General features: G+C 56.2%; 3 protein-coding genes across 10 annotated transcripts; 2 read left to right on the top strand and 1 right to left on the bottom strand.

Annotated features, from left to right (window-relative positions):
• The first annotated feature begins 1,608 nt into the window (after positions 1-1,608).
• On the top strand, positions 1,609-13,306 carry FCHSD1 (FCH and double SH3 domains 1). Of its 7 annotated transcripts, none has more exons than XM_030841164.2 (20): positions 1,609-1,675; positions 1,909-2,006; positions 2,598-2,643; positions 3,026-3,093; positions 3,422-3,557; positions 3,643-3,779; positions 3,878-3,941; positions 4,787-4,915; positions 5,354-5,476; positions 5,649-5,744; positions 6,174-6,299; positions 6,705-6,809; positions 7,005-7,166; positions 7,933-8,061; positions 8,139-8,222; positions 8,390-8,507; positions 8,605-8,825; positions 9,587-9,674; positions 10,831-10,886; positions 11,025-13,306. In XM_030841164.2, exons 1-20 carry the CDS (start codon positions 1,655-1,657, stop codon positions 11,088-11,090), a joined length of 2,073 nt encoding a protein of 690 aa, XP_030697024.1. In that variant the 5' UTR covers positions 1,609-1,654; the 3' UTR covers positions 11,091-13,306. The 7 variants fall into 7 exon arrangements, with proteins under 7 accessions (XP_030697024.1, XP_030697020.1, XP_060152335.1 ...); XM_030841160.2 differs by having other exon boundaries at positions 3,401-3,557; XM_060296352.1 differs by having other exon boundaries at positions 10,831-13,306.
• RELL2 (RELT like 2) lies at positions 10,248-15,709 on the bottom strand. 2 transcript variants are annotated; one of them, XM_060296356.2, is made up of 9 exons: positions 14,874-15,709; positions 14,551-14,685; positions 14,207-14,446; positions 13,748-13,813; positions 13,586-13,652; positions 12,958-13,143; positions 12,315-12,690; positions 12,165-12,198; positions 10,249-11,719 (listed from the first exon to the last, which is right to left on the bottom strand). In XM_060296356.2, exons 3-8 carry the CDS (start codon positions 14,388-14,390, stop codon positions 12,166-12,168), a joined length of 912 nt encoding a protein of 303 aa, XP_060152339.1. In that variant the 5' UTR covers positions 14,391-14,446; positions 14,551-14,685; positions 14,874-15,709; the 3' UTR covers positions 10,249-11,719; position 12,165. The 2 variants fall into 2 exon arrangements, with proteins under 2 accessions (XP_060152340.1, XP_060152339.1); XM_060296357.2 differs by lacking the exon at positions 12,165-12,198 and having other exon boundaries at positions 10,248-11,719.
• Positions 14,468-15,743, top strand: LOC132597108 (uncharacterized). Its single transcript, XM_060296358.1, has 2 exons — positions 14,468-14,685; positions 14,874-15,743. The coding sequence occupies exon 2, from the start codon at positions 15,072-15,074 to the stop codon at positions 15,741-15,743; it is 672 nt and encodes a 223-aa protein (XP_060152341.1). The 5' UTR covers positions 14,468-14,685; positions 14,874-15,071.
• Position 15,744: the final 1 nt, after the last annotated feature.

Here is a 15,744-nt window from a genome sequence, read left to right as displayed (position 1 = left end):
AGCCCCAACAGATATATATTGAACACCTAATTGGTGCCAGCTATTGAGGATATAGTGTGAACAAAAGAGATGGGGGTCCTTGCTTTAAGGGGAACAGAATATGCACACACAAACAAAGGGCTGTGAAGAAACTAAACCAAAGTGATGTGCTTGTGGAGGTGACATTTGGGCTGGGTGGAGGGTAAAGGTAAGAAGCCAGGCATGTGGAGTGCTGAGAGGAGGAGCACTCCAGAAGGAAAGGGAAGGCAGTAGGCATGAAGGCTCTGCAACAGGAAGGGAGTTGTCATGTTGGGGGAAGAGCAAGGAGGCTGGAGTGGCTGGAGCACAGTGAGTGGGGAGCTGGACAAGAGGGGGAAAGACTGGCAGGGACCCAGTGATGAACAGCCTTGTGGGCCATGATTTTATTCTGAAGCAATTGAGGAGTCTTAGGGAAGAGAGGGATGAGATTTTGCTTCCTTTGAACAAAAAGATCAATCACTCTGGCTGTTTTCTGAACAATGGGTTGTAGGGGGAAGACTGGAAGCAAGGAGGCCAGATATCAGACCAGGAGACTGATAATGGGGACTTGGACCAGGTTGGTGGTTCTGGAAATTGAGGGAAGTTGATCAATGGGAGATAGAACCTATAGGCCTTGCTGATGGATGGAAGGTGGGGGTAGGAGGAAGGGTACATAGACTCTGGCTTTCTGACTCTCCTAAGTGGATGGAGAATGGTTCCATCTAGTATGTTACCTGGGGGAGGTGACTGGGGAAGGATCAGGTAGAAGGAGCCGTTTGAAAGTTTGAGGTACCTATTTAGATGAAGTGGTGGTGTCAGGTGAGCTGTTGGAAATGTGAATCTGGAGTTTGGGCCACAGATATCTGCCTTTTCCAAGTCGGGGGTGTAGTGAGGAGGTGTGGGCCATGGATAGGTGAGGAGGATGAGGAAAGTGTGTGTGCAGATCCTCAGAAAGCAGTGCCAGGGCGGGGATAGGGGGTATGTCCTGGGGTGTAGAACCTTAAGGGCAGGCCCTAAAGCCGATAGGGGCTTTCTGGGTTGCAAGTCCCCACTCTCATCTCCCAGCTCTCATCTCCCAGCTCACGCCCACTCCATTGGCCCTGTCTTTTCCTCTGGTACTGGTTCCTTCCTGGCTCCAGGCGTCTTTCTCACCCTCACTCACGCAGGCTTTTCCAGTTCAGTGGGAATTAGGAAAAGGTCTGGGATCAGCCCTGTTTCTCTCATCACACGCATCTGCGCTCAGGCATTCAGTGATTCAGTTTCCTTGGTTACAGATTTGAGTTCCTCACCATCCTTCACCCATCGCGTCGGGATTGGAGGTCTGCATATGTAAATGAATGATTAGAAATAATTACGAGCTAAGTCAATAGCTCTCCACCAGAAATAGAACCCAGGCGTCTTGACACAGAAACCTGGGGTTCCCCCTACCGCCCAGCGGACGCGGCGTCCACAGGGCGGCGCGGACCCTTTCCGGGGTATTCTCAGCAGTAACAGAGGTTTAGTTCCTGCCACTCTTGGCGCTTCGCGGCCCAGCGAAGGGACTGATCAGGCGTGGGCGGGGCGAGGGCGGAGCTGGGCCAGATCCTGGGCGGGGCTTAGCTGTGGGCGGGGTTTCCTCGAGTTCCGGAGTCGAGTTGCTGCCTGGGCCGGAGCGGAGATGCAGCCGCCGCCCCGAAAAGTGAGCTTGGCCTGGGGACGGGGATTCCTGGCGGGCTGGGGGAGTGATGCGGCCCAAAGGGGCACCAGACCTGCGGTGGGGGACGAAGAGTAGGAAGGGGTTCAAGGGCCAACCCAGAAGTAACCGAGGAAACAGCCCAGCTCCTCCCTGGCCCCGCCCCCTCACCGCTCCCTGCGCGGAGTGTTTTTCAGGTCCCTGCGCCAGGGGTCTTCATCTTCTTCTTACCCACACAGGTGAAGCCATCCCAGGAGGTGAAGCTTCGCTTCCTGGAGCAGCTGAACATCCTTCAGACCCGGCAGCAGAGAGAGGCGGACCTACTGGAGGATATCAGGTAGCCCTGACCCCCTCCACGTACGCCGACTTTCTCTGTCACACGCTCCGCCTTTTCTCCAACATACTACAGCTGTCGGGGTGGGCGGGGGTGAAGAGCTCTCCAACCTGCCCATTCAAGGCCGTCATCCTAGGCCTCCCTCTCCAGATGCCGGATACGAATTATCCTTCTACGCACCCCAACACACATAAACACACAGGGACCCTCTCTCAAACCCCTTCACTCCACACCGCCCCCTCCACACCCACAATCAAACTCAGGACAGAATCCCCCCTCCCTCTTCCAGACCTGTTGGAAGGCTGGCACACACTGTACTCAGCTGACCCCCATCAGTCCTCACCTCCAAGCACACAGATGGTTCTCCAGGGGTGGGGAAGATCCTGCTGAGGCTCTGAGCACTGAGATGAGGTTGTCCTTTGCTGCGGCTGCCCGAGGTGATCTCAAGGACTCTGTCTTCAGTCTCAGGCCCTCCTGGTATAGTCACACTCCAGGCCTGGCTCCCCTCTCCCTCCTGCCCAGGCTAAGGAGAGGGTCGAGGGTGGGAGAAAAGGACCAAACAGTAAGACCACCCCATCCCCCTAATCTCCACAGATCCTACAGCAAGCAGAGGGCAGCCATTGAACGGGAGTATGGGCAGGTATGGGACTCCTTTCTCTGGACCTTCCCTTTTGTTCTAGCCTCCTTTACACTACCAGCAATGTGCCTCCACGCATACTCCTGTTCTGGTCAAGAGCAAATGCCTAGCACCAGGCAAATTTGTGTCAAATCCCTGCTGTGGTACTTTTTAGCTGTTTGACCTTGGACAAGTTACTTAACGTTTCTTGGCCTCAATTTCTTTCTCTGTAAAATGGGAATAATAATAACTGTACCTTCACGCAAGGTTGTTGTAAGGACAGAATAAGTTAATGCATGTAAAGCACTTAGCAAAGTGGGTGGCATTATTATACTCTGATCATATGTTCTCCCAAGTGGGGAGAGTCTTTGAAAGGGAACTGGGTCTGTGATGACTTTCCCACCAGGCACTCCAGAAACTGGCTGGGCCATTTCTGAAGAGGGAAGGACACCGGAGTGGGGAGATGGACAGCAGGTGGGTCCCATGGTGGGGTGGCAGGGAGGCCAGGGAGCCAAGAAGGGATGAGGAGCTCAACCCCAGGAACCTATGAGGAGGGCACGTGAGCGGCAGGTAGAGCTGACACGGCAGCGGGATAGCAGCTGACCCAGCAAGGACACTGGATGGGGGCGGAGGGCATAAGTGATCCTTGTGGCCGAGCTAATGGGCTGATCGATTGATGGGCTCCCAGACGAGGGGGATGGGAAAGCAGTCTGTCTCCCATGGTGTTGGGGGTGGGGGGCGCATCTCGTGAAGCTTTGGAGTGCTCCCCTCGTCAATGCAGACTTTCTCTGGGGAGAGGCAGGATGGTGTTTGGTGCCTGGCGCTGCCTGCTGGATGCCACCATGGCTGGGGGCCAAGCCCGGCTCCAGGCATCTGACCGATACCGTGACCTGGCAGGAGGCACAGGGCGGAGCGCTAAGGAGCAGGTGCTTAGGAAGGTACGGCTCAGTGGATGGGGTGAAGGAAGGGCTGACTCAGGGATGGAGGTGATCTGGATCAGGACTTGTGTGTCCATGCCCCTAGGGAGCAGAGAACCTCCAGAGGGCGCAGGCAGAGGTGCTGCAGTCTGTCCGGGAGCTGAGCCGAAGTCGAAAGCTGTATGGGCAGCGTGAACGGGTGTGGGCCTTGGCACAGGAGAAGGCGGCTGATGTCCAGGCCAGGTGGGGTCATGGGGAGTTAGGAAGCCTGTGGCGTCGGGGGATGGAGCCAAGGTGCCATGGCTGGGCCTGACCTCCGCTCCTCTCCCTTGCCTGCACAGGCTTAACCGAAGTGACCATGGCCTCTTCCACACTCGGACCAGTCTCCAGAAACTCAGCACCAAGGTTCAGAGGATGTGGGCATGAGTCGGGGCAGGGAGAGGTGGGCAGATTAGTCTAGTGGTTTGGAACCCGGGGGCATAAGTCAGAGAGACTGGGATGAATCCAGGCTACCCTACTTCCTTGGTGCCTGACCTTGGTAAACTTGATCTCTCTGAGCCTCATTTTCTTCATCTATAAAATGGAAATAGTACCTTTGTTTTTCATTCCTTTAATATGCAGTGATTGAGGACTTCTATGTACTTGGCATTGTTTGAAACACTGGGGATATGATGGGGAACACTACCAGCAGAGCTCCTGCCTCCACAGCCTGGTTAGGGGAGACAGATAGTAAATAAACAAAGACTCAGAATAAATGAAAAGAAGGTGATATGATAAAGCATAACAGGGGAGTGTAATTTAGAGGGAAAGCCTCTCTGAACAGGTGGCCTGAGTGTCAAGGAGGAGCCAACCATGCAGAGATGTAGGGGAAGAACATTCCAGGGAGAGGCAGCAGTGAGTGCAAAGGCTCTGAGGTGGGAATAACTTTGTAGGCTCAAGGAACTGAGGGAAGGCCAGTGTGGCTGGAGCACTGTGAGCAAGGGGACGAGCACTGTGGAAAGACTCAGAGAGGGTGCAGGGGCCAGCTCATGTTGGACCTGGTAGACCACGGTAAGGAGCAGTTGGGATTTTATCCTAAATGTATGCAGTTGCCACTAGAGGATTTTGAGCAGGAATTGTGAGTATGTAAAATTTTTAGTATGGTTTGCCAGTTATCTCAGTCATGTGAGAATCCATTCTGGATCTGGGTTGGCCGTGGAAGGACCCCAAGGGTCCAGGGCTCCCAGTTGACACCTATGTTCCTCTCCTAGCTGTCTGTCCAGTCGGCCCAGTACTCCCAGCAGCTGAGAGCGGCCCGCAATGAGTACCTGCTCAACTTGGTGGCCACCAATGCCCACCTTGACCACTACTACCAGGAAGAACTGCCGGCCGTGCTCAAGGCCAGTCTCAGCCTAGATACCCATGCCTCTCAGCAGGGAGGGCATCTCCCTGCTTCCCACCACGATCAGGCTGGGTGGGGCTGGGGACCTAGTCTGCTCAGAGTGGGCAGAAGATACATACCTAGGTTCTGCTTCTGCTTCTAGCTGGCTGCATGACATTGTGCAGAACACTTGCCCCTCTGAACCCCAGTTTCTTCCTCAGGACTAACCCCTGCTCTGCCTACTTTATAAGACTAATGGGGCTCAAGGGAGAGAATGAATGTGAAAATGCTTTTTAAACTGTTAAGTGCTGTGCACACATGAGGGCCTATTATTAGAAGCATAATAATGTCTTATTCCTTCTCAGTTTCCCATACCTCATACCCATCACCCATTCAAACCTGGACAGAGAGCCTGCTTGGGGGAAGGGTGGTGTCAGCATCTTGGGGTTCTCTCCAGGCCCTGGTCAGCGAGCTGTTGGAACACCTGAGGGACCCGCTGACTTCACTGAGCCGCACGGAGCTGGAAGCTGCACAGATGGCTCTGGAGCATGCCCATCGTGGGGGGCAAGCGACCTCCCAGGTAAGCTCCCCAGAGATCCTCTTCACCCTTCTCTCCCAGTACAGCGCCCCCTCCTCCACTGCATGTCTGCCCCTTTCCTTCTCACCTTGTCCTCTCTCTACCAAGAAGGGCTGGGGACAGGCTTGGAGAGGGAGCCAGTGAGTGGCCGACTTTGATTTTTTCCAACTCCCAGGTAAGCTGGGAGCAGGATCTGGAGCTTTTTCTTCAGGAGCCCGGAGTATTCTCCCCCACCCCAGCTCAGCAGTTTCAGCCAGCAGGGAATGATCAGGTAAGACCTCTCTGCTAGGTGCAGTCAGGCCACTTGGAAAGGGGACTGTGGTGTAGGCCTCTTCCCCATTATCCTTGTCCTGGTTTTAACTTAGGGACTATTAAACCATGGAGAGAGGGTTTCAGAACCCCAGTTCACCTCCCTCCCACCAGGACACAAATTAACGCACTTCCTCCCACCCTTCTGTCCCTTCACTGCACTATCTTCTTCATTCTACCTCTGTCCCTCAACCTGGATCCCACTTCTGGGACTCTCTGTGTGTCCACATGAATGCACTCCTGTGTCCACAGTCATAGGTGTGTGCTCCCACCTATTTGTCCCTGACCCTGGAGGTCAGGAGACAGGGAAGAAAAAAAGGAGGGAACTGGAGGGAGGGGGAACAGAGAAGGAGCAGCATCAGGGCATCCTCACAGCTCCTCATTCATTCAGGTGTGTGTCCTGGAGCTGGAGCGGGGCGCAGGAGGTGTGGCCGGGGAGAGTGGCCTGGAGAAAGAAGTTCAACGCTGGACGAGCCGAGCTGCCCGAGACTACAAGATCCAGAACCATGGGCAGCGGGTGAGGTGGGGAGTGCAGGTGTCGGGGGTGGGCAAGAAGAGCTGAGAGATGGGGATCCCGGCGTCACTGGGGATGTCATGGGGCTGCAGGCAGGAGGGGAGGGAAGGGTAATTTAAGCCGACAGTGTGGCACAGTAATTTAAGAGCGTAACCTTTGGGACTAGACTCACCTGGGCTCAAATCTTGCTCTGTTGCTTCCTAGTTATGTAACCCTGAGTAAGGGAGTGACTTAAGCTCTCTGGACCGCAGTTTCCTCATCATTAAAGTGGGGCTAATGATAGCACCCACATCACAGGGAAGATGAGATGACATAATGCATGTGAAACAACTAGGAAACTCCCGGGTTATTAGTAAGTTGTGCCCCATAGTATCTCCACCCACTCCTGTCCTCTGCGTCCCCAACCAGGTGCTGCAGCGGCTGGAGCAGAGGCGGCAGCAGGCTTCAGAGCGGGAGGCTCCAGGCATAGAACAGCGGCTGCAGGAAGTGAGGGAGAGCATCCGGCGGGCACAGGTGAGCCACAGCCCTGGGGTTAGAGCCACTGAGACTGCACCTCCTCCGGCAACACCCTCCTCCACTCCTTTATCTGATGGTGGGGAGACTGGAGGCAGGAGGTAGAGGGTGGACACATCTGGGGAGGAGGCTCCACTCACCTCCCAAGGGCAGGCCCAGCCACAGCCTTGACTGACCCCCTCTTCCCTGTGTCAGGTGAGCCAGGTGAAGGGGGCTGCCCGGCTGGCCCTGCTGCAGGGGGCTGGCCTGGATGTGCAGCACTGGCTGAAGCCAGCCATGACCCAGGCCCAGGATGAGGTAGAGCAGGAGCGACGGCTCAGCGAGGCCCGGCTGTCCCAGAGGGACCTCTCTCCCACGGTGAGCTCCCTCCACTCCCTCCCCGTACACACCAGGAGGGTAAAGAGCCGCAGTGGAAAGCAGAGCTTATAAAGTGGGAATCACACTAGTAGCTAACTCAAAGGGTTGTTGTGAGGCTGAAATGAAATCACTTAAGGATGACTCTTGGCACAGTTTGTAACACAGAGAGCTGTCAATGAACTTTTATTATGGAGTATAGGATGGTGGTTATGAAAGGTCCCGAGAGCAGACTATAAGCAGTTTGAGTACCAGCCACTCCACTTACTAGCTGTGTGATCTTGGAAAGTGACTTAGCCTTTCTGAGCCTCAGTTTCCCATTAAGTAAACTGAGGTTGATAGTTTCGCAAAATAACACTGGGTTATTAAGAAGTTTAAACAAGACAATGTACATAAGATACTAAGCATTGTGCTTGGCACATATAAGCGCTCAATACTGTAACTCTGTGATTAGTGTTATCTTGCTCTGTGGTGGTTCTGCCTGTGACCCAGGGTGAACGGATGGGTGGTACTACCTTGGAGGAGGATCCACAACGTTAAGGGTAGGATGGGGTGGGAGGGAGGCGCAAGAGCGAGGGGATATGGGGATATATGTATACATGTAGCTGATTCACTTTGTCATACGGCAGAAACTAACACAACATTGTAAAGCAATTATACTCCAATAAAGATGTTTAAAAAAAAAAAAAGGTAGAATGGAGGAGTGAGAGATATAGTGGGTGGTACTTGAGACGGGGCCTCACAACGATGCCTGTTCTCTGTCCCCCAGGCTGAGGATGCTGAACTGTCTGACTTTGAGGAATGTGAGGAGACGGGGGAGCTCTTTGAGGAGCCCGCCCCCCCAGCCCTGGCCACCAGGCCCCTCCCCTGCCCTGTCCATGTGGTGTTTGGCTATCAGGTATGAATGGAGGTGGGGACCGCAGACAGGCAGGGATGGGGAACAGCCAGTCCTGAATCCTTCTTTGTGGGTCCCAGGCAGGACATGAGGACGAGCTGACCATCACAGAGGGCGAGTGGCTGGAGGTCATAGAGGAGGGAGATGCCGACGAATGGGTCAAGGTGGGTATGGACCCGGGGCTCTGCCCTTGGCAAGGGGGCAGTGGGAGGGACTTCTCTGTGGTCCGTAAAGACCCAGCCAGGCAAAGCTGGAAGCCTGAGTGGAGGAGGGCCAGGGCCGTGGACTGCTGAGGCAAGCCTGCTTTCTGTTCACGTTGCTGGGTGAGCAGGCTCGGAACCAGCACGGTGAGGTAGGCTTTGTCCCTGAGCGGTATCTCAACTTCCCGGACCTCTCCTTCCCTGAGAGCAGCCATGACAGCGACAATCCTTCGGGGGCAGAGCCCACAGGTAAGAAAGGGAGAAGAGTTACTCAGTGGTTGTAGCCCTGGTCTGGGGGCACTGCTGCCCGCCTCTTCCCCTCACCATCTCTCCTGGGCTTCCGCAGCGTTCCTGGCCTGCGCCCTGTACAGCTACACGGGACAGAGCGCAGAGGAACTGAGCTTCCCCGAGGGGGCGCTTATCCGCCTGCTGCCCCGGACCCAGGATGGAGTGGATGATGGCTTCTGGAGGGGAGAATTTGGGGGCCATGTTGGGGTCTTCCCCTCCCTGCTGGTGGAGGAGCTACTTGGCCCCCCAGGGCCATCTGAACTCTCAGACCCTGAACAGGTGAGGCTTCCTTTTCCCTGGGTCCCCAGGCACCAATGGGTTGACCCTCCCATGCCAGGGAGGTCCCATATCCGTCTTAATGCCCCCTCCCCCCCATAGTGGCTTGGGACTCCCCATCTCCTTTGGCGCAGAGAAAAGGAACACCAAGGCAGTCTTCATTAGAGTTTGGTCGTCCTGCTTTAGAGCTGGCTCTTAGTTCAGATTCCTGTTCTGTTACTTTAGGCAGTGATTAGACCTCTCTGAGCTTGTTTCTTCACATGCATGTAGAAGGGGGACAATAACGCCTCTTTCAGGAGGCTAACTACCCTGATTAGAGATAGTGGAAGTGAAGTGCTTAGCACAGTGGCCCATAGGTGCTTTGATATATGGTACCTGTTGTTCTAGCAAGAAGAGCATAGGAGTAGGAGTCAGGAGTTCTAGCCAGGACTTTGTCACTAACTAGCTCTGTGATTTTGGATAGATGGATTAACCTGAGTCTCACCTCTGACATAGGAATCATCAAATCCTTACCTCATGGGGTGGAGGTGAGGACTGAATGAATTAGTGCATGCGAAGTGCTAGCAAAATGCCTGGGACATATTAAGTGTCAATATATATTGGCTGTTGAAATGTGTATCACCTACAAGCCTCACCCAGATACAAGCATTTGGTCACTCTCTGAACTGGGGTGTGACGGGACAGGAACTGAAGCTGGGATGGGAGGAAGAGCTGGTGAAACCTTCCCACATGCCGGGAATAACTCTTTGCCCCCTCATCCCCAGATCCTGCCATCCCCTTCCCCTCCCAGCTTCTCCCCTCCTGCACCCACCTCTGCCTTGGATGGCTCGCCTGCACCTGTCCTGCCCGGTGGTGAGTAGAAGGAGCTGGGGCCCTGGGAGGGTAAGAGACAGGAAGAAGGAGGAAGTCTGGAGCTCCTGGGTTACACTCAGCCCCTCTGCCTGCCCTCAGGAACCTCCTCCATCAGGCTCTCTGATGCATGATGGTAGAAGAGCTTGGGCTTTGGAGCTGGGCCCACTGTTCAAACTCTGCTCTATGACGTCCTAGTGTGTGATTTAACATGCCTGGGCCTTTACAGAGTGAGAAGGAAGGTCCCTCCCTCACTGAGTTGTGAGAGTTAAAGGGATGTGTCTATAGAGTGCCCAGCGTTGTGCTGGGCACATAGCAAGCATGAAATTAGTAGCTGTTTTCTCATTATTATTATTTTAAAAATTAGCCAGGGGGCTTCCCTGGTGGCGCAGTGGTTAAGAGTCTGCCTGCTGATGCAGGGGACACGGGTTCGTGCCCCGGTCCGGGAAGAGCCCACATGCCGCGGAGCGGCTAGGCCCGTGAGCCATGGCCACTGAGCCTGTGCGCCCGGAGCCTGTGCTCCGCAACGCGAGAGGCCACAACAGTGAGAGGCCCAGTTACCGCAAAAAAAAAAAAAAAAAAAAAAATTAGCCAGTTTCTCCCACAGTGTTTTCCCAATACACGTCCTCTGCCCTTAGTGTTCTTGAATCCTGCAAACACCTGGTTTGCATCATCATTTTCCTCATCCATCTTTTCTTTTTTTTTCCTTGTTTTTGTTGTTACCTCATTCATCTTTCCTAAAACCATCTTTTCTAAAAGGTTCTTTCACTTTCTTCACTGCACCCCCCACCCACCGTGACCCTGGAACCCCGTGAGCGTTTTCTGCACCCCGCTTCTCCAGCACCCGTCGTTCACTTTGAATGATTTAGTACTCAGTCATTCATTGTGTCTGTTAGTGTTTCATTATGTGGTTCCTGGCAGCCATTAGGGGTGGGGGCGGTGTGGATCCCTCCTGCCCCCGGGTACCTTTAGCAGGCCCGATTATACAGCAGGTGCTCAATAAGCGTTGAGGTTGGATGGATTGATGGATATTATGACCCAGGTTAGTGACTATTTGTTAATTCAACAAATATTTACAGAGTGCCACTGTCCTAAGTGCTGGAGATACAGAAGCGAACAAAACAAAGTCGTAAGACTGACTTGTGGTTCTTACTTCCAGACCAAGACCTGGACTGCCCTGGACCCCTGGATGTGATGGCACCTCGACTCAGGCCGGTAAGGGCCCCGCCCTTGGAGGAGAGTGTTTGGAGAGGGGTCACTCCAACTTGTCCTGTTTTATCTGCAGGACAGAGGGAATGGACAGGGATATCCCCAAGGGAGGCATCTGGTGCACTGACTGTGTGTTCCCTACAGATGCGTCCACCGCCTCCCCCGCCAGCTAAAGCCCCGGATCCTGGCCACCCAGATCCTCTCACCTGAAGCCCGGGGGAATCACTTTCCCCCAGTGATGCTGCTGCCCCTATCTCCGTGCTATCAGAGACCACCCCTCCCCACGGTGATCCAGAGCGACACAGCCAAAAGCTGGAATCTCCCTGATTTCCGTTCTCACCTTCACGGGTAGAAATTTCTTCTCTCCCCATTTCTGGGGCTGGAACCCACTCCTTTTTTGCCATCATCCTCCAGCCATCTCTAAGGGCTGAAACTACTCCTTTGTCTTCTGCTACCACCCCATCTCTAGGGTGGTGAAGTACCCTGAAATCTCTGGGACTGGAATTCATCCCCCAAAGTCTCGAGTGGCTCTGGCTTATTTGTGTCTCCACCCTGGTTCTGTGAATCACCCCACTCCAGATGCCAGAGCCACTGGGGATGGGGGCAGGCCTGTCAGAAGGAGCTGGAGCCAGTATGCGAAGCAGCTGTAATCGTCTGAGCGGATTTATTGACAGTGAATAAAGGGCACAAAGCCCAAGCCAGGGCCTGGGCCTCTTGTGCCAAGAGGGCAGGGGGTCTAAGGTGCTATTGCTTTAAGGGCCCACCAAGGGCAGGGGCCTGCTCCCAGCCGCACGCTCTAGCATATGGAGTGAGGTGATGGGGAAAGCAGGTCAGGCGGCCTGTTGGCAGACAGGGGAAGGAGAAGAGACTGAGGACCAGAGGTGGGACTTCTCCCAAGGTCCCCCAGCCTGAGACCGTGCAGTTCCAGGTGGAAGTAGGGCTGGTCCCTCAGCTGGGGGGCAGTGCTGTCCAGTTGAGAGGAGGGGCTTCATGCCCACCCAACCCCTGGCCCTGCCAGCTGGTAGTCCATCAGCGCAATGAAGGAGAGGAAGGGTAACAGTGTTGCCTCCTCTTCAAGCTGTGTCCCCGCTTTTCCCCAGGGGCTGCAGGACCTTCCCTGTCCCCTGGAGCACAAGCCCACTCCCCACCACCAAACCAAGGAATATGTACCAAAGGCTAAGCCTGCAGTTTAGCTTGGGGGTTCAGGGAACCAATGGGCTTAGGTAGTTTAAAGTAGGGGGTGGGAGGATGAGATTATCTGACTTGGGGCCCAGGCAGACTCACCTCACACACCCCCTGCCCCCTGTGGTGGGGACACCTGAGAGAGAGAGGAGGGGTCACCAGTGGGAGAACAGGAGGTGGGTCATATCAGTGCCCCCTAGAGTAGGGGCAGTAAGAGCTGAGCCCACCGCAGCCCACCACATGTCTTCATACCTGGTGATCTGAGGTGTCCGGTTTGCTTGGCTGTCCATTTGCCTCTTGACTGGCCAGCCCTGGGCTTGGGCCCCTTCCTCCAGCCCCCAGCATCGACTCTGCAGAGGCTCCAGGGCTCCTCTCAAGTGCACGACGGACTAGGCTGCTGTCCCTGAGTCCTCCATTCCGCACTGGGGGGCTGGCAAGGGCCAGGGGCTGCGGCCTCTCAGGGGGAAGGCTCTCAGTGGCAGGCATCCCTGTCCTGGGCTGCCCTCCCCCAGACCCCTGGCCACCCCCTGGGTCCAGCCCCCCACCAGATCCCCAGCTCCTGTCCGTGGGGGAGCCATCACGATGCTCATGCAGCCCATAGCGCTTCTCAATGTGTGTCACCCGGAACCTGGGAGGGGAGGGAACACTGGGGCTTAGGACCACCACCCAGAGGCTGCTTGGCCCTTCCCTCCGGTCAGGGACATCCTGGGTTTGATAGGCACTTCCCTCTGGCCTAGGGCAGGGGAGACCAGATTGTGGGGCACATTGTGCAGCCTGGCTTCTGCTGTGGCTCACAGGCCACAAAGAAAGAGCCAGGGCCTACCTTTGGAGGCAGGTGCCTGACCGTTGGGGTCCCCACCTCAACCTCCCTTTCCCTGGGGCACTCTATACCCACCTGCCCACAGAGAACACAGTGGTCTCCCCAGGCCGGGGGCGACTCTTTCCTTCCTTGGAGCGTCCCTGACGGACAAGTGGGGGTCTCTTGTTGCGGCTGCAGTGGATGCAGGGGGCTGCGGAGCCCAGGTGCACTGTGTGATGATGGGAGGGGGCTCCGTCCTGCAAGCTGGAGGTGGCATCCACACTGGACGGTAGGGAGGAAAGGACCAGGGGTGACATTCCCAGTTTTCTTCCTGTTCGACTTGCTCCTGTTCTTTCAGCGTGCTCCTTAAACCCCAGATGCCCCACTTGCCCCAGGCCCCACCATTCGTTTCTTGTCTTTATCTAATAAACTCAATATGAAGATAGTAGTGACCATGTGTTCTCCCTCCCGGGGCTAAAAAGCGGGCAATGCTTAATGCAGAGGAGTGGCATAAGGGGTGAAGGTTAGGCTTGATGATATCCAGAGGAGAGATGTGGTTTGAAGGACTCAGGATTTCTACAAAACGTCCTTCTTCCTGTATGTTAACCAGCCTTACTCTCCCTTGTCAACCCAAACATGCAAGGAGACTAGGAGAGAAATGTGCAGGAGGAGAGGGTACTCTCCAAGGCAAGCTCAATCGTGCTGGCCCTTGTTCTCAGCTCACCTGGACAGCTGCATTGTCCCTTCTCCTTCACTGTCCCCCAGCATCTCCTTCAAGGCCTCAGCATTGGCTGAGGGCAGAAGGAAAAGAGGGGGTCAGCGGAGGCAAAGGCCGGGGCAAGGGAAAGCTGAGGAGGTGGGGAACAAGGGGCCAGCATGCACCCACCTTCATTTTGGATGATGCATCGAACAATCCTCTCTACTGTGTCCTCATTCATGTCATCGTCCTCAGCTGAAGGATGAAAGAGGTCGGTAAGGAAGCAGCAAATGAGTCAGCTTTGGGGGTACATTACCTGGTGGCTTCTGTGGCTTCTTGCTCAAAACCTACCCCTTTAGCAAATTGCCATGGTGCTGTACATTAGCATTCCAAGGGCCAGGGCAGAAAAGATGGGGAAATCAATGGGAGTCCAAGACGCATCAGTGGGCCCTTCCCACCCATGCTGCCTACTCTAGCCCTGCTTTCGGGGTGGTGGCAACCCAATTGCTTTTGCAGAGTCAAGAAAGCATTACTAGACCTCCTGAAAACTTGGTCGGGATTTGGCCTGGGTCTGTTGACCAGGAAGAGGTGTGGGGAGAAGGGTCAGGGAGAAAGGTGACTGAGCCAGGTTCTAGGCTGTTCACTCACGGGGCTGGAGCTGGGTGTCGTCAGGCTCCGAGCCCCTCGAGGTGCGGCAGCGGTAGCCTTTCTTCTTGAGCACGTGGCAGATCATGAAGCCTACCAGGCCCATGAGGAAGAAGACCAGCACAAGCAGGAAGAGCATGTACAGCCCATGTTGGGGCGGCTCCAGGTCAGGCTGTGGTTCCGACATGAGGCCCTGGGGGGCGAGCGCGGGCCAGGGCGCCTCCTGGGGTTAGGGGGCTGCAGCTAGAGATGGGGGGAGGGATAGGAATGCCTTCTTCAGGATCCGAGACAGGCAAGCCTCTAAGGTCTGGCCCCACCCCCCTACCCAACCAGGGAGCTGTCCGTGCCAGGGGTGCTGGTCCGGGCCAGGGGTGCCAGACGGCAGCTGCGCAAGCTGTCTTCCACGACCCTGGTCCGCTTCCCCGACGCCCAGAACGTTCCCCTTTCCAGCTTGTCCTGAGCTTCCGTCCCTCCCAAGGACACTGCAGAGCGAGATGGGACGGAATTCTCAGGCGGCCTGCACAAGGATCGTGCCTGAGTCAGCGTCCACACCTCCTCTGCGTTGGCCTGAGCCAGGCCTCCACAGCCCCCTCCCCTTCCTGTACTCTCGCGTACACACCCCCTCCCGCCTTTCTGTTCCTCCCATCCTGACCACCTGGCCCACCGGTACCGGTGGTTTAGCTCTGGCTCCGGCTCCGGCTCGGGTTCCGGTTCCAGGGGCGTCCTAGTCCGGCTCAGGGCCCCCGACGCCCTCCCGGCGCTCATCCCTTGCTTTCTTCCCCTCCCCCCTTCGCCGCCTCAAGGGCTCCGGGCTGCGGCCGCAGATACCCTTGCCGCGGCAGGCGGGGGGAGGGAAGGATGGAGAGGGATGCGGGCTGGTTGGGACCGGGGAGAGGCTCCGGACAACTCCAGCCCTGGGAAGGGAAGGAGAAGGGGGACGCCGCCGCCGCCGCCCTGGGTTCCCAAAAGCCTTCGACCGTCGCCGGCCCGGGACCAGGGGGCGGAGCGCAGGTGTGCCGGGCGGAGAGCGAGAGCCTTGCGCGCTTGTGAGCGCAAGTGTGATGCGCGCGTGACTGCGCCGCTCCCCCGCTTCCCCGACCCCGCGTCGGGGGAGTGTGCGGTGCCGAGTCTGGGTCCGGTGAGGAGGACAGGCAGTCAGGCGAGAGTGCTCTCTACTGGTCTATCGGGCACGGCTGGCTTGGCTTCTGCCCTCAGATGCCCCGGCCGGATGTGTAGCAGGGAATCTTCCCAGCGGGCCGGAGGGAGCCGGCTTTCTGCACCCGAAAGGAACAGCGTGGCCGGTTCTCCGGAGCCTCCTAGAGAGGTGACATGGCCTACGCCCCGTTTTGGAGAGGTAGCTGGACGGGATGGCTCGGCTTCCCGAGGATTTGACCCCCGCCCGGAAGGAAATGGCCCTATCATACTATTACCGACGCTACAGTCCTCCGGCCAACGCCAGACGCTCACGCCCCAGAACCTAGAAGGGCGTAGCAAGGCGAGGGCGGAACTCCGCAGGGGGCGTGGCCTGGGCGTGGCCTAAG

This window comes from Globicephala melas, chromosome 3, assembly GCF_963455315.2.
Source record: "Globicephala melas chromosome 3, mGloMel1.2, whole genome shotgun sequence".
NCBI classification, from domain to species: domain Eukaryota; kingdom Metazoa; phylum Chordata; class Mammalia; order Artiodactyla; family Delphinidae; genus Globicephala; species Globicephala melas.
Note: the sequence above shows the minus strand (reverse complement) of the source record. Positions and strands in the feature narration are given on the sequence as shown.